Below are 18,754 nucleotides of genomic sequence, written 5' to 3' on the forward strand. Positions count from 1 at the left end.
TTGTCTTAAAATTCAAACTCTAGAAAATGTTTCATGTAGAACATAATTGTCATGATATCTTTAAAATGCTTGTTTATCAGCTTTTCTGAGATGAACTAATAAAAGATTCATGTTGATAATAGACTTTTTTTTCCTTCTTATTTCAAGATGCTCTACTTATAAATATTAGAAAAAAATTTACAGGCAAACTATAGTATTTAATATTATCATTCCATATTCTTGTATTTAGATTCCTTTTAGTTCTGAAATTGGTATCTGACAAAATGCATTCCAACTGATTCTTAAAAAAAAAAAAAAAGAACTTTCTTGATTTCTTCCCTAACTTTTGTCTTCCTTGTGCTCAGCATAATATTAAGTGCTGGAGAATTCATAGTCTTCAAATAGACCGATAATTTAAAATTAAATGCCAGATGTTGAGATAGAGATGTATGCAAGAAGCTATGCATCCACTTCTCCATAAGTGCACACACACTCTGAGGAGGAGGAGGAAGATGGATTATGCAGAGAGGTATCCCAGGTGGCAGCAGCTGTCACTAGAGCTGCCTACTGAAAATGCTGTTCCCCAAAGAGAGCAAGGTATTCCATGCAGAGAATGGAGCATAAGCAAAAGTCTAAAAAAAAACAAAAGAAAAATGTTGCCAAACAGCATTTTGTTAACTTAAATTTACTAATTCAGGATTCAAAGACTCTTTTGGAATTAAATCAAAACAAACAAAAAAAAAGTAAACGAAATTAGAAGTCTATTGATTTCTCATTTTGGAATCTCTTTAAACCCAAAAGATCTTTTGGATTTCAATGAGTAATCACTATATATTTTTAATTTTTTAATTGAAGTAATCAATCTTCATTGACAGAAGTATTCTGCAAATGCAGTTCTCTAGTTAATTTTGAATCATAGTTAATGTATCTTCTGTGTATTTTAGGGGTAAAAAAAATTAAGCTTAGTAAAGTCAAGATGGTAATCTAAACAAACCTGTTTAAATGGTTGACTCAAGATCTTTTGGGGTTTAGGGTTCTTGTCACAAAGCATCAATTATGTATCATTCATAATACTTGAGAACTACTAAATTATTTAAGAATATCTGGACATAGCAGTGCATTATAAAGAAGAAAAATGTGAGACTTGGGGAGTGAAGTAGCCCACTTCAAAAGTAACCACGGAGGTCAAGGATTACTATGGCCTGTTAATGAAAGTGCTGACCAAGATCTCCTTAACCCTAATTTCATTGATGTGTTCTGTTGACCAAGATGTGTTCCACCCAGATGTGTCATAAGTATCTCTAAATTATCAAGTCCAAAGTAGAAATCTTGATTTCTTCCTAACTTCTGTATTCTTAGAAATGCTCCTTCCCTAGTCTTCTCCATCTGATAAAATAACAACAACAACAACAAAATCCAAATCAATTACCCAATTATAACTTGCCAACTGGTAGTTCTTGACAAGTCCATCCCCAACTGCCAACTCAGTCTAAGCCACTAGTACCCATCACAGGGGCTACTATTAGAACTTCTGGTTTTGCTCTTGACTCTTGACCATCCATTTATCACACAATAGACACAGTAATCTCCTTAAAGCATTTTGTTTGTCATTCAGTCACTCAATCATGTCCGACTCTTTGTGACCCCATGGACTGAGCACACCAGGCTTCCCTGTTCTCCGTTACCTCCCAGAGTTTGCTCAACTTCATGTTCATTGAGTTGGTGATGCTATCTATCTCATCCTCTTCCATTCTCTTTTCCTTTTACCTTCAGTCTTCCCCAGCATCAGGGTCTTTTCCAATGAGTCAGTTGTTCACAAAAATGGCTAAAATATGGAGCTTTAGCTTTAACATCAGTCCTTTTGATGAATATTCAAGGTTGATTTCCTTTAGGATTGACTGGTTTGATCTCTTTGCAATCCAAGGGACTCTCAGGAGTCTTCTCCAACACCACAGTTCAAAAGCATCAATTCATCAGTGCTCAGCCTTCTTTATGGTCCACTTCTCACATCTGTACATGACTATGGAAAAACCACAGCTTTGACTAGACAGACCTTTATCGGCAAAGTGATGTCTCTGCTTTTTAATATGCTGTCTAAGTTTGTCATAGCTTTTCTTTCAAGGAGCTAACCTCTTTAAGTTTCATGCTTGTAGTTACTATCCACAATGATTTTAGGGCCCAAGAAAATCAAATCTGTCACTGTTTCTACTTTTTTCCCTTTTATTTACTATGAAGTGATGGGACCAGATGCCATAATCTTAGTGGTGTTTTTTGTTGTTGTTGTTTTGTTTTATTTTAATGTTGAGTCTCAAACCAGTTTCAGTTCAGTTCAGTTCATTTGCTCCATCATGACTGACTCTTTATGACCCCATGGACTGCATGCAGCATACCAGACTTCCCTGTCCATCACCAACTCCCAGAGCTTGCTCAAACTCATATCCATCCAGTCAGTGATGCCATCCAACCATCTCATCCTCTGTTTTCCCCTTCTCCTCCTGCTTTCAGTCTTCCCCAGCATCAGGGTCTTTTGTAGTGAGTCAGTTCTTTGCATCAGATGGCCAAAGTATTGGAGTTTCAGCTTCAGCATCAGTCCTTCCAGTGAATAGTCAGGAAAGATTTCCTTTAGGATGGACTGATTGGATCTCCTTGCAGTCCAAGGGACTCTCAAGAGTCTTCTTCAACACCACAGTTCAAAAGCATCAATTTAAACCTACATATTATTTAAAACTTAAAACCAAATCCTTTCTCATGACCTGAGAAGTCCAGGATAATAGGATTCCAGCTTCTCTTTGTACATTCATGCCACTGTACACTTCTGGCTCCATCCTCAGTGGCCTTCCTTGGGCCCACTATAACACACTGAGCTCTACCCTGCTTAAAGCATTTGTAAATTTCTTTTTCAGGTTTCAGTGTAAATGGAACTTTTTCTAAGTTGTTGGACCTTGTGTTGCTTTCTATCCCAGCCCCTTCCTTATTTCCTCTTAGCATTCATCTCAACTTGTAAATATTATTATTATAGTTATTATTATTTGGTGGTGTATAGTGAGTGGGTGGGAAATTGGTTGGTTTCTACCTACTGCCTACCTGTAGCACATTTATCATCCACTATTTTTCTGCAGAGCAAAGCACAATGCATAGAACATGATAAACAGTAAGTCTTTCTTGAATGATTTGATGATCATAAATACAGATCTAGTCAATGAGTAGCTGCAAGTTTTCTGACATCAATATGAATAGCAAGGAGTATTTTTTAATTGATAACATAATTATAAACTTTTCTTTTCACTTCATATAAATGTTCATTTTTCTTACATTACATACATAATTCACTTGAGAGTTAAAATTAAAAGTTCATTTAAATAAGAATAAGGCAATATTCTATACAAATTATAATTATTACTAAGGTTTCAAAAACATAGAGGAAAAATTAGAAATTAACATAATTAAAATAACACAAACATAAATAAAACAGAAAGAGGCTGTTCTCATTTCTGGTACTACTTACACTTCATCTAAAACAATAAGTTCAAAGAGAGTCTTGGCCAATCAGTACCCCTTAAAATTATTTAATTTTTCAAAATTTATAGCTCTCTTATTTTGTGTATTCCTTAGAAAACACAACTCCTTGTATATTCCATTATGTATACAGAGAAGCTATTTAATTTTCATTTGACAGGTATAGAAACTGAAGTTCAGAACAAATAAGAATCTTGCTTGAGGGTATCCAACTAGGGATTGCCATTTCAATGGTGTTTCCATGATAAAATTTTTCTAACCCAAATCAAACTCAAATGCCTAAAAAGTTGGGACTAACCAGTCTGGAGCTGGGAGCAGGAACATGGTAAAGGAAAGAGCAGTGCTTCTCAGTGAAATGACCGTATTCAGCAGCCCACTACATTGGCACCATATAAGAAAGTGGCATGGCATCTGACTTCTAAACACTGATAACTGTTTCAGACTTTGAACAAATTGACACTCGTGACATCTAATCTGTCTGTAGATGGCTTTGATCTTGGGCTGAAGGTTACCAACCTCTTTAAAAATGCTAAACACGTTTTTAAAAAACTTCAAGCGTTCAGAGATTTTGGCAACAAAGTGGTTTGAAACTTACATTGTCGCCAAAGCAGAACCTTAGAACCTATAATTTTGTGTGTGTTATTATCTGCCAACCAAAAATACTTGCCTGGCTACATATATAGAATTAATATTGCAGCATGACAAGATGAATACATTTCATTACAGTGTGTGGTTAAGTGCATGGGCTTTAGTTAATTTGGCCTCAGGGAAATAGTTACAACTTAGACCTTGGAATGATGCATAAGGCTTCTTCACACGTGGTGTTACTCCTGAACTTGACTCTACACTTCTGAGTTCAGTTCAGTTCAGTCACTCAGTCGTGTCCGACTCTGCAGCCCCATGAATTGTGACAAACTTAAGGTTCTTTAAAATAAAAAATTTAAAAACAAAAAAAAAAAAACAAAAAAAAAAAACAACAAAAAAAATCTACTTCTGCTTCATTGACTACACTAAAGCCTATGACTATGTGGGTCACAACTAAAAAAAAAAAAAAAAAAAATCTTCTAGTAGAAGGATAAGAAGCTTTTGTGTAACTCCATGGTATTTTCTATGAAGTTTGCCCTTAAAATTTTATTTTAGAATAATTGTAAAAAAATAAAATATTTTATATGCAGTAAGAGAAATAAACCTATCTAGGAAAAAACCTACCTAAGGAGACAAAAGAACTGTATGCAGAAAATTATAAGACACTGATGAAAGAAATCAAAGACAACATAAACAGATGGAGAGATATTCCATGTTCCTGAGTAGGAAGAATCAAAACTGTGAAAATGACTATACTACCAAATGCAATCTACAGATTCAATGTGATACCTATCAAATTACCAATGGCATTTTTCACAAAGCTAGATAAAAAATTTCGCAATTCATATGGAAACACAAAAGACCCCAAATAGCCAAAGCAGCCTTGAGAAAGAACAATGGAGCTTGAGGACTCAACTGACTTCAGATTATATAACAAAGCTACAGTCATCAAGACAGCATGGTGCTGGCACAAAAACAGAAATATAGACTAAAGGAACATGATAGAAAGCCCAGAAATAAACTCATAGATAAGGTACCTATGGGTAGCTTATTTTGACAAAGGAGGCAAGAATATACAATGAGGCAAAGACAGCTTCTTCAATAAATGATGCTGGAAAAACTGGGCAGCTACATGTAAAAGAATGATATTAGAACACTTCCTAACACCTTACATAGAGATAAACTCAAAATGGATTAAAGACCTAAATGTAAGGCAAGAAACTATAAAACTCTTAGAGAAAAACATAAGCAGAACACTCGATGATATAAATTAGAGCAAGATTTTCTATGACCCACCTCCTAGAGTAATGGAAATAAAAACAAAAGTAACAAGTGGGACTTGATTAAACTTAGAAAGCTTTTGCACAGCAAATGAAACTATAAGCAGTGTGAAAAGGTAACCCTCAGAATAGAAAATGATATCAAATGAAACAACTGACAAAGGATTAATTTCTGAAATATACAAACTGCTCATACAATGTAATACAGAAAAAAAAACAACCCAATCAAAAAGTGGGGAAAAGACCTAAACAGACATTTATCCAAAGAAGACATACAGATGGCTAACAAACACATGAAAAGATGCTCAACATTGTTCATTATTAGAGAAATGCAAATCAAAACTACCATGAGATATCACCTCACACCAGTCAGAATGGCCCTCATGAAAAAGTCTATAGATAATAAATGCTGAAGAGGGTGTGGAGAAAAGGGAATGCTCTTGCACTGTTGGTGAGAATGTAAATTTATGTAGCCACTATAAAAGATGGTATGAAGATTCCTTAAAAAAAACTAAGAATAAAACCACCATATGACCCAGCAATCCCACTCCTAGGCATACACTTTGAGGAAACCAAAATTGAAAAGGACACATGTACCCTGATGTTCACTGAAGCACTATCTAGAATAGCTAGAACATGGAAGCAAACTAAATGTCCTTCTCAGATGAATGGATAAAGAAGTGTAGTACATATATACAATGGAATATTACTCAGCCATAAAAAGGGACACATTTGAATCAGTTCTAATGAGTTGGATGAACCTAGAGCATATTATATAGGATGAAGTGAGTCAGAAAGAGAAAGAGAAATGTTGTATATTAATGCATATATATGGGATCTAGAAAGATGATATCGAAAAATTTATTTGTAGGGCAGCAATGGAGAAACAGACATAGAGAACAGACTTATGAACATAGGAGAGAGAGAGGAGGATAGGGTGAGATGTATGGAGAGAATAACATGGAAGCTTACACTATCATATGTAAAATAGATAGCCAACAGGAATTTGCTGTATGTCTCAGGGAACTCAAACAGGGCTCTGTATCAACCTAAAGGGGTGGGATGGGGAGGGAATGGGAGGGACGTTCAAGAGGGAGGGGACATATGTATACTTCTGGTTGATTCATGTTCACAGAAAACAACAAAATTCTGTAAAGCAATTATCCTTCAAATAAAAAATAAATAAATTTTTAAAAAATTAAAATATTTTTATAGAGTCAGAGCTGCATCAGTTACACATCTTGCCAAATCATACTAATTTAACACAGAGGGCTTACTGAAAGAAGACATTCTCAAAGTAAACTTTTCCACTTTTTTAGAAGTGGTGATCTGAGTCTATTGAGCAATCTATGTTCGATTTATACACAATTTATACTCAAATGTATGCTTCCTTTTGATTGTTTATTCATTCTGAAACTTTTTTTTTAAAAAAGTAACTACTGGAGTTTAGACGTCTCCCTTGGCATGCTGGTTGTAAGAAGAATAAAAAGATAACATCCAACATTTTGGGGACTCATTTTCTTGGGCAGAGAAATAAATAATATAATTTGGTATAATATAATGTAATATAATATATACTTACCACACAGTATAGTTGGCCTTCCCTATCTGTAAGTTCCGCAGCTGTGGGTGTGTGTGCCATATGTGTTCATTTGCTCAGTCATGTCCAATTCTTTGCAACACCACAGACTGTAGCCCACCAGGCTTCTCTGTCCATGGAATTTTCCAGGCAAGAATACTGAAGTGGGTTGCCATTTCCTCCTCCAGGGGATCTTCCTGACCAGGGATTGAACCCACATCTCTTGTGTCTCCTACACTGGCAGGTGGATTCTTTACCACTGCACCACCTGGGAAGCCAACATCCATTGGATATGGAGGGCCAGTTCTAAAGAACTTGAGTGTTTGTGGGTTTTGACATCCGAAGGGCATCCTAGAACCAAACAATCCTTCATTAATACTAAGAGATGACTCTACTATAATGTAACATAAAACATCACCCAATAACATCACCCAACATAACATGATGTAATGTAATAAAAACCATTATAAGTTTTCTGAGAAGGATATCAATTTCAAACACACAAATCCACTATCTCAATTCTTATCAACAGATATGAAGTAATATTAATTTCTCCCCTGTCTATTGACAATGGCTTGTAGGTTCTTCGAATTGTCTTAACTAGTTACAACTCATACTTCTGCACACATCTAACTTGAAATGATAAATGAGTCCAAACATTTCTGAAAATAACTTGAGTGATGTCCATTTATTTAAGAGATTTTTTAAAGAAACTTCTAAGGGATGTACTCCCTTGAGAATGTAAAAGGATAAAAATAGCTTTGTATGAGTTTGCAAGTCTAAAGATAATAATTTAGGATGACAGCACTTTCACTTTTCAATAGATAAGGAAAATGATTGAGAAAGCCAGTAATATATTCAATTATTCTTTGCTGTCAATAAAAATAGGCTGGAATTTATCTGATCAAAGTTGGTTTAAGAGATTTTATAATTACTGCACTTAAAGGTAACTATGTTTAGTTAAAAATTACTGTGTTTTGCTATGTTTAACTATGTTTAGTTTAAAATTACTGTGTACCCTTTTAACAAGAAGAAAAGAAGAAAAAAAAAGAACTTTGGAAATTTTTTTTTTCTTCTTGGACTCTGTACCATCAAGAAAATTTTAAGAAATTAAAATATCAATAAAATATGTTTAAGTAAAAACAAAGTAGTAAAAATCAGCCTCACACATTACTGTTACTATCAGAAGCCCTGGAGAATATACTTGAAGTTTATTATGAGTAAATAACAGGAACAAAGTCTCTTGTTATGACATTTACTTCACAAGCTGGCAACTCAATCACAAATAGATGTAGATTACATTATGTTTGAAATAAAATTACCTTGTCCATGCAGGCTATTGGGCTTCCCATATGGCTCAGTTGGTAAAGAATCCGTCTGCAATGTAGGAGACCCCGGTTTGATCCCTAGGTCGGGAAGATCAGCTGGAGAAGGGATAGTCCACCCACTCCAGTATTCTTGTGTTCCCCTTGTGGCTCAGCTGGTAAAGAATCTGCCTACAGTGTGAGAGGCCTGGGTTTGATTCCTGGGTTGGGAAGATCCTCTAGAGAAGGGAAAGGCTACCCACTCTAGTATACCAGCCTGGAGAATTCACAAAGAGTTGGCCGTGACAGAGCAATTTTCACTTTCACTTTTCATGCAGGCTATTATGAATGCACCTAAAATTTAAGTATTACCTTTCATATTTCTGAATTGCTGTTTTCCCCCAGGCATGGATCTGGACTGAGTCACTAATGCATACTTTTTCAAAGTGTCATTGCAAAAAGTCATTATATTTCTTGGAAAAAAATATCTTAAACCAATTATTAGAACTTATGAAGTGCTGTTATTTTCAAAGTCATTTATGAACATCAGTTAATCAGTGTCCAGGACAGATATCTAACAAATATAGCATTTAGTTCCAGGAATAACATGACAAACTTGCAAAGATTTCAGCTTAGCATACCGCCTAGTCTTTGACAGGGATGGGGAGCAAAACAGTTTATTACATCAAGACTTATTTTCTCTCTCATTGAGCTCCAACTTACTACTTTTATTTAGAGTCATCACATTTACTTCTCTTCTGAATTTACCTTGAACAAGATATATATCTCCCAAGATATGCGTTACCAGACTAAAAACTACATTTTGAAAAATAGGAAAGCAAGCTGACATTTCTGATATGTTCTCAAAAACTACTATATTCCAAATATTTTACTTTATTAGACTTCTATCCAGAATATGTTATTTACCCGCAAAAATCTGGAGTTCAGTTTAGCATATTATTTTAGTCAGACTTACACAAGAAAAACACTTATTTTCCTGAGGAAACTAAGAAAAAACAAATCTCCCTGACAGTTCGCTGTTTATTCAGTCCAGAAAGCAAGCTACATGTTCCAGGCATCATTCATTCTCTCTGTCGAGGATGATACCAAGAACTATGAAGTACAAAACAATTAAAAATAATGAGGGAAACAACTTTGCCTTTCTGTAAAAATTATGTTCCTGTGTCAAGACATTAGAGAAATAGCTACTATTTATAATTTCATAAAGAAAATGAATTTCAGTATGGAAAATTAGAAACATATAGTCAACAAGTGTTAAGACAACAAAACAATACAGGATTTTGATTTTTTTGGTTAATTCTTTCAATAACTTGTTTTAAAAGGCTCACCAGATTTCCTAGACCTGTAATTGCACTTATATATATATAAACAATAATTCCATAGAACTCAGAACATTGATGTTCAAGGAATACAGATGAAGATCTTGGCACACAATGTTTGGTCAGTGGACCAAGTTAAACTTAATTTTATGGTAGTGAGATAAAAGAAATATAAATATTTTTAAAAGATATAAAGAACACTCATGATTTTCAGGTTTTTATTTTCTCAAAACATGTCTTAAATAACAATAATAATGAATTCATTCATATAAAGTAACCTACTCCTATGCCAAATAAGATATTTTGAAATCAGACACATAAAGCAAACTAGTATTCATACTCAACTTCATTTCATAAGAGTGAATCTTTCATCACAAAATGCCAAAAACATAATAATCTCCCAAATATTTCATAGATTCAATTCAGATCAGTTCAGTCGCTCAGTCTTGTCTGACTCTTTGCAACCCCATGGACTGCAGCACACCAGGCTTCCCTGTCCATCACCAACTTGCAGAGCTTACTCAAATTAATGTCCTTTGAGTTGGCGATGTCATCCAACCATCTCATCCTCTGTCATCCCCTTCTTCTCCCACCTTCTATCTTTCCCAGCATCAGGGTCATTGCCAATGAGTCAGTTCTTCACATTAGGTAGCCAAAGTATTGAAGTTTCAGCTTCAGCATCAGCCCTTCCAATGAATATTCAAGACTGATTTCCTTTAGGATGGACTGGTTGGATCTCCTTGCAATCCAAGGGACTCTCAAGAGTCTTCTCCAATATCACAGTTCAAAAGCATCAATTCTTTGGCGCTCAACTTTCTTCACAGTCCAACTCTCACATCCATACATGATTACTGGAAAAACCATAGCTTTGACTAGATGGACCTTTGTTGGCAAAGCAATGTCTCTTCTTTTTAATATGCTGCTAGGTTGGTCATAGCTTTTCTTCCAAGAAACAAGCATCTTTTAATTTCATGGCTGCAGTCACCATCTGCGGTGATTTTGGAGCCTCAAAAAATAAAGTCTTTCACAGTTTCCATTGTTTCTCTATCTATATGCCATTAAAATCTCACTACACTGTCTGAATTTTTCCTTTTAAGTTAAAGCTATATCATAGTTTTAACGAAGTTGAGCCAGAAGTTTTTTTTATTATTTTCTTAAAGCTTATTGTCCTTTAGTTAGAAAATTGAAGTATATTTGATTTACAATGTAGTGTTAATTTCTGCTAAGTGACTCAGTTATACATATACTGATATATACATTCTTTCTTGAAATACTCTTTCTATAATGATTTATCATAGGGTACTGACCATAGTGTTCTGTGCTTTTCAGTAGGACATTGTTGTTTACCCATTCTGTATATAAACCCTTACTTCTAGTAACCCCAAACTTTCATTCCATCTCTCCACCAACCCCGTCTCCCTTGGCAACCACCATTTGTTCTCTATGTCCATGATTCTTTTTCTGTTTCATAGACAAGGTTCACTTGTGTCATATTTTAGATTCAACGTAAGTTGTTGTTCAGTCACTAAGTTGTGTACAACTCTTTGTGACTCCATGGTCTGAAGCACACCAGGCTCTCTGTCTTCCATGTCTTCTGAAATTTGTTTAAATTCATATCAGTTGAGTTGGTGATGATATCAAATGGTATTTTTTCTTTCTCTTTCTGTCTTACCTTCACTTAGTATGATAACCTCTAGTTGCATCCAGGTTGCTGAAAATTGCATTATTTCATTATTTTTTTATGGTTGTAATATTCCATTGTACAACAGTTTATCCATTCACCTGTCAGTGGACATTTGGGTTGTTTGTATGTCTTGACATTGTAAATAGTGCTGCTATGAACATAGGGGTACATGTATCTTTTTGTATTAAAGTTTTGTTAGGTTATATGCCCAGGAGTAAGATTGCTGGATAATATAGTAATTCTATTTTTAGTTTTCTGAGGCACCACCATACTGTTCCCCACAGTGGCTATGTCAATATACATTCCCACCAGCAGTGTAAGAGTCCCTTTTTTTCCACATCAACTCCAGCACTTGTTTTTATAGACTTTTTAATGATGGCCATTCTGATTAGTGTGAGGTGGTAGCATATTGTAGTTTTGATTTGCATTTCCCTAATAAAAACTGATGTTGAGCATCTTTTCATGTTCTTATTGGCCATCTATATTTCTTCTTTGGAGAAACGTCTAGGTTTTCTGCCCATTTTTCCATTGGGTTATTTGTTGTTCATGAGTTGTATGAGTTGTTTGTATATTCTGGAAATTGAGTCCTTGTCAGTCATGGAGTTTGCAATTTTTTTTTCCTGTTCTCTAGGTAGTCTTTTCATTGTGTTTATGGTTTCCTTTGCTATTCAAAAGCTTGTAAGTTTGCCTATGTCAAGATGGACCAGAACTTCTAAGGGTTCTTTGGTCTTTGGAAAAATATTCAATTTATCCATTATTTTTGAAAAGTCCAATTAGGAAAGCTCAACACCATTGTTTAGGCTAATGAAAATATGAGGGAGGGGAAACGTGAAAAGCTTTGCAGCATGTTGTGTGGGTTATGGCTGTTAAAACCTGTTTTGTACTAAAAATGATACCACTCTGCAGCTTGATATAGAATTATAGGGTTTAAAAGTAACTTGGAGATCATGCAATCCCAATATCTCATTTTACAGATGAATAAAATGAGGATGGTGTCTCCATAAATTCATTTCAAAAGTTTTGGGGATTAGAACTGAATTATTTAAAATAATTAAAAATGGTACTGTGATGGTTAATTTTATGTGTCAATGTGACTGGGCCAGAAGGTGCCCAAATAATCTTTGTGTATTTGTGAGGGTGTTTCTGCATTTGAATCTGTAGATTGAGTGAAGCGGGTAACCTTTTTCAATTTGGAAAAGTCTCATCCAATTCATTAAAAGTAGAAAAGAAATAGAAAAAAGTAAGAAAGTATGGAAATAACTTACCATGTTCATAACAGTGTATAGCAAAAAGTAAGAAAGTAGACGTATAGAAATGATTTACCCTGTTCACAACAGTGTATAACAGTACACGCAGTCAGTAAACGGAGTCATTGGGAATCCTTCCTAAATGTCAAAGGCACATGTAAATCACAAAGAATATTTTCCTTGAATGGACTGATGGAACCACAACTGGTTTCATTCTTTAACACCATTTTGTGTTGAGTAAGCGAATTACTCATTTTTCTTGAAGCTGCTTTAGATTTTAACATACATACCGATTGAATCTGTTTTCATAGTCTATTGAACACTTAAATTAGTAACTTATTTTGCTGGGGCTTTAGTTCATAGTAGCAGATGACAGCAGCTCTGTTTGTTAACAGCTTATAGTATTGCATGCAACATACTCAGCACTTGTGTACATTATGTCCTTTAACCCTCATAATAATATGGGGATGTTAAAAGATGTATCCAGCACCACTCCAAGAGTAGAGATTCAAATCAATCTAATCAAAACTTGCACTGTTTAATATTAATGCCAAATTATATTCTAAAAAATGTAGTATGGATAGATGAAAATATAAATGATATATTACATATTGAATAATACAAACATTTAATACTCCCATGATTATGAATTAAAATCCACCTGCAAATGTTTGTGTTGTTGATAAGAACTGACTTAGCTTTTGGATTCATACTCAAATGACCATGCATCTAGTTCTCTTAATCAGCAAAAATGAAAATCTCATAGTATATCTCATGCTCATTATGACTATATTTCAGTCTCTGCTATGGGAGCCAGGACACAAATCTTATCTCTAACCAAGGCGAGAAAACCATTAAGACCATGTGCCATCACTGGTATGTGATCAATACAAATATGTGTTGTTCAGGCAGCTGTGACTGTGCCAAATGATATTTTCAGTTGCTTGTTTATTTTGTTCCATCAAAGCACAGTCAGATCTTAAGGTGCAGGAATAATAAGGTTCATTGATTTTACTGCATGCTTGACATACTCCAGCAAGGAGCACGTTCTCAACTGTGGAAAGTCACTGCCCATCTGCTGTCGATCGGGTATTTTAAGCAGTTCTAAAATATTTTGGAAATGAAAATGACAAAATCCAACTTTGGAGGTTGTGTGATTTGAGAGTTGTGAGGAGAGTTTATATATTTTCAGTGTAATTGAGATGTTGTACCATGTTAAGAAGGCAAAAAATAGTGTGTCCATTCCTCAGCTCCCCGGGACACCAAACCTAATTGACTGATAGCTAGAGCAGGCTGACAGCAGGACAAACCCCTCAAGGCTGTTTGTGAAGGAAACAGATGACTGCTTAGAAAGGCAGAGGTGTTCTCATTAACCTTTCCTCCTCCTACACCGCTGTCTCCAGACTGTACGATCCCAGGAATTGAGACCACTGAGTTTAACAGGTACATCAAGAGTCAACCCACAGGAATCTTTCTAAAGCTTGGACAGTATAAAATTATATTTATAGTTTCAGAAAACATTGGCAAAAAAAATTGACCAAAATGTCAAAAACTTAAGTAATTCTGTTTCTGGATTTATTTATCATATAAAAATAAGGCCACACACATTGCTAACAATTTGTAATAATTACCTGAGAACTGTTCATGCACCCTCTTCCTTGGGATAATTCAGAATTGATTTTAAAATTAAACTTTGCTGTGAGAAATTGCTTACTGGAGCCATTACATTATTTTTGTTGGCTACTTTTTCCCTACTTTAATTTTTCTTTGCCAGAAAGCATTTTTTCTGCCATTTTTATTACCAAAACTGATACAAAAGTGAGTTGCAAATAGTATCAAGTATATAGTTATGCTACTGGGTGCAAATATTTTTCTCCCAAGTTGATTCAGAGATAAAAGCACATCATGCTTTACAGTAGTTTACATTTTTAAAGAATCCCTAGTATAAACAAACAATTATATTTTATTTCCAAAACTAGGGTCAGATTTTAAGTTACTGAACTTAATTGCTTAGAGCATATAAAATATGGACATCTTAGCTATAGAAAATGCAATTTCTTTCATATTGACCATCACTATCAAGAGATTTATATATACTCTCCATAGAAGCCACAGCAGTGACAACGCCATGCATTAATTTGGCACCTTCTGAATGTGTAATCATGTGTGAACACTAAAATTCCAAAGTGTTTAAAATGTCTTTATTTAATGTACCATAGATATTTACAAGATTTTAATAATATACATTTTTTCTTTCCAAACAAGTCTGCTTTTGAATGTTACCTTGTCATGGGGACTTCTTTTTTTTTTTTTTTACAGAATAATTTGCTTTTTAAAAAATGGAAGATTTATGGTTTTATTCATCATATAAGTGGCTGAATAGCAAAACAACAAAAAATTGTGATGACAACTGACAGGAAATGGATGCTAGGTTCTAAGACTGAAATGCCTCTGGAACTCAAACCTGCAAAATACAAAAATGAAACAAAATATATTGAGAAAAAGTAAAATCATTTGTTAGATTAATTCTTCATGAACCATATACATACTATTATTTCTCTTTTAATATCACATTTATTATACTTGTTTCACTTACATTGTGTTTAATTTTAGGAAGCGTTTTTAACCCTCTGATTTAGGATATCTGTTTTAAATATAAAAATAAAAATGAAAAATGCCTTAAATTGGCCAAGTCTGACTAAAGGGAAGAATAGGATCGGCCAACATGTAGTGGCTGATGAGTTACACTCAGTCAAAGCTTCGGATAGATAAGTGAGTGATTCTTCTAAAGCAGAAATAATAAATTATTATTATATACTAAATCTGACTGATTGGTGTTACCTGCTTAGGACATCATGTTGAGAGGATTTGAAAGTACTAACTCAGCTCACTACAAATGCCATAATTGATGAGTGATGTCTGCAATGAAAATGGCAATGGAGAGGCACCTACAAGTACATCACGCTTGTTCTCCCTGCTCTGAGAAGCTTGCAGGTACCCATGGAAAAACTTTCCAGTTTTGTGCCAACAGGATAAATCATATACATACCAGTGTCAGTTGTGAAGGTGTTGTTGTTGTTGTTGTTTGAGTTTCAATGAGGAAACATAAAACTGCTTGTCATATGTAAGCATGTTGTAAATTTGAGGGATTAAAGAAAATTGATTCATCACCTCTTGCTCACAATTGAAATATGGAAAAAATAGACCTTTTTTGTTTTTCAACGAGTATTTAAACAGAAATTGGAAAGATTCATAGAGCCCAGATTTCATGCTGGCAGCTGTCTTTATTCAAAATCCACAACAGCAATGGTGATGCAACTTACTTGACATTTTTGGAATCCTAATTTCCTCACTGCTGCTTCCATCCCCACCATCACTAACTGTTCTTATTTCAATCAAGTAGTCCTCTTCAAAGGGAACCAGAAGCTCAGCAGATGTGTTGTTTGTTTCCAAAATATGAGTCTTACTATGTCTGTTTTGCCGGTACAGAATCTGAATAAAATGATAAATTGTGTTAAATGGACATGTAGCTTCTCGAAGGTGCAGAAACTCACAGAACACTAGCACTGTGAGCCTTATACATGCTGTAGTCCTTGGATGGAAATATCTGGTCTACACTTGTTCTTTAAATTTTGTTGTTAAGAAAAAATGTTTCCTTTTTGGCCCATGCTTCTAAAATCAGTATAGATTCATCTCTATTAATTAAATAGCTTGAGGCCATTATGTCTGGAGCTTGCTATGGAAAGTTGCTTTTTATCTTGGACCCATTTCAAGTGTCTGGATACTCTATGCATTTGTCAGCAGATGATGTTCTTTACCACTGATGGCAATGGTTTGTCTTGATAGTTGATGATTGGATTGGATTTCTCTGTTGGATTTCTTTTATATTGCTGATAGATGATATTCTTCTGTTGCTTAAGTTCTAGAAATTCTACTTGAATATATTTTTGATCTCATTCTCATCTCACATTTTTAATATCTAAATACACAATCACATTTTTCGAATACAGGTGAGTCGCTTGAAGGAAAAAACGTTGCATACTGTAAAGATGTATTTGTTAATGCTTCATGACACATTACTGACCTCACAGTATAAAATTTACCATGAAGAACTTAAAAGCAGTAATGCTAAATATTTTCAAAGCATTAGAACAGATTCCTATATTTCCACATGCATAAAATTTGTTTCCTATTTGGTTCTAACACTTATCATTACTTAGGCAGCTAAGTGATCTGTTTAAAGGAAAAACAGAATACTCACCTTGTAGCCTAACACTTCAGACTCATTTTCCATAGTTTTTACATGCTCCCAGTTTAGGCATAACTTAGAGTTTGTCAACTTCCAGGCAATGTTAGCTGGTGGTTGGCTTGGAGCTTTAAAAAGATAATCAAAGATACAAATGAATATTAATTAGCTCATGGTTACTGTATGACCCGACAACACAAAAAGGAAAAATAAGTCCTGGATAATTAGCATAAAAGGAGGTAAAACATTTTCAGTGTCGTTTCAAATATCTTATTAATTCTAATCAGAGGAAGTAAATTCATTCAAATTCCGGTCATTTGGAAATGTTTTTGTGACAAACATGAATTAATAATGGTATGCTGCATTTCCAGTATTAATTTAGTAATCATTTCTGTTGAATTTGTTTACTTTACTATATGTAAATAGATGGAGGGCTCCTTTATCTAACATTTAATTTGCCCATCAATCAATGAGCCTCTCAGACAAACTCAGGTTGCAAACTTTTTACATATATCAATACAGAGGTGTACATTCCTAGTAGTCTTTTACTTTTAATCTTGTATTAGTTAGGACTCATTGACTATAAATAACACAACCAACTCAAGTTGTTTTAAACAAAATATTAGCAATAACCCCAAGCATCCTGCACCCTGCATTGAACCTAGACTGGCGATTCGTTTGGATTGTGAAGGATATAGGGGACTCTTGGAATTCATGGCAGAATGCAACAGAACCTCAGAGGAACAAAAAGTGTCTGAAAGCCAAGAAGTTCCTCTCTCTACCTCTCACAGTAGTGTTTGCTGCATGCTAATCTTGCCATCGACCACCTCTTTGTTCTGTCAGTATATACAGCAGAAATCAAGACTGCCTACCTCATCTGAGATTTGAAACCTGCTTTGTTGAGAGATAGTCCAAGCAAGAATGTCCAGGTAAAAGCTAATGATTGGCTTAATTTGGCCATATTCTATTTTACCCTAATCCATTGTGGCTAGACAGTGAGAAAGACATATGACTCTCAACACAGAGCTAGTAGGAACCATGAAGAGGGAAAGTGATTACAAACTGAGTGATCATTCCAAAAGGTGTCTACCCTGAATCCAAACTGTGGTTTTAGTTCCCTGAGATTAATGTTTTCTGAGAGAAAGAATGTGTGAAGTTCAAGAAGACATATTTAGAATTAGCCTTCTAAAGTAATGGATCTCATCCAACTGGAAGATTTTACATACAAGAAAACTAGAGTCCAGGTTGAAAGTCTACTTCTTCAAAACCATACAGATAATGAGTGCTTAAGCCCATTCAGTATCCTGGTTTCTTGACTTTTAATCTAGTTTTTTTTTTTTTTTTCTTCTGCATGACAACCTACTGCTTCTCAAAGATTTGAGTCCACGTGATTATTTTTGAGATTTAGGAAACTGAAGAGATGAAAAATAATTCAGCTGGATAGCAGAGCAAAGATAAAACTACCCAGAAAGATGTTTTTGGCATCTTACTTGAATTTGTGAGGCTGAATGAGCATAGTATTTAACTCATTATAACACTGATGGAAATAATTTCCTTTGGAGTTTTAACTCAACGGCTATTTAGTGTCTTATGTGCCACTGGAAGAATTACAGGGTGTCACCCAACATTGCCTTATGATATATCTACTTGCCTTCTCTAAGCCCATGGGATGTCATACACCTAGTCACTTATACCTCAACTGGCACATAGTAGAGAGATAAACGTTTCACCCATGCTCCCATGGGCTTAGTCCATATATTTTATTATGAATTTATCCCACTGAATTACAGTTATTCATGCTTTGTGTTTCTTTAAATTTACTGAGAATGCATTTCCAGCCTTTAGCATAGTGCTTGGCATGTAGGCAGAGGCATATATATCATATATGTTGAATAAGTGACTGTGTAATAGATGGCTAAAGAAAAACTACTCAGGGTCCAATGTGATTTTCTCAGATCATGTAGATTATGCACTGGACTGTGAGCAGACCCATA

The 18,754-nt window shown here is 34.7% G+C and overlaps 1 protein-coding gene across 1 annotated transcript in view; it reads right to left on the reverse strand.

Annotated features, from left to right (window-relative positions):
* Positions 14,694 to 18,754, reverse strand: part of CNTN6 (contactin 6) — a 324,176-nt gene continuing 320,115 nt past the window's right edge. The window contains exons 21-23 of the mRNA XM_005695718.3: positions 16,776 to 16,888; positions 15,838 to 16,006; positions 14,694 to 14,978 (exon numbers count right to left, since the gene is read on the reverse strand). Coding sequence (XP_005695775.2) covers positions 14,878 to 14,978; positions 15,838 to 16,006; positions 16,776 to 16,888 — 383 coding nt within the window. The 3' untranslated portion in view covers positions 14,694 to 14,877. The remainder of the gene's footprint in view (positions 14,979 to 15,837; positions 16,007 to 16,775; positions 16,889 to 18,754) is intronic.

This window comes from Capra hircus, chromosome 22 (assembly GCF_001704415.2).
Source record: "Capra hircus breed San Clemente chromosome 22, ASM170441v1, whole genome shotgun sequence".
NCBI lineage: Eukaryota > Metazoa > Chordata > Mammalia > Artiodactyla > Bovidae > Capra > Capra hircus.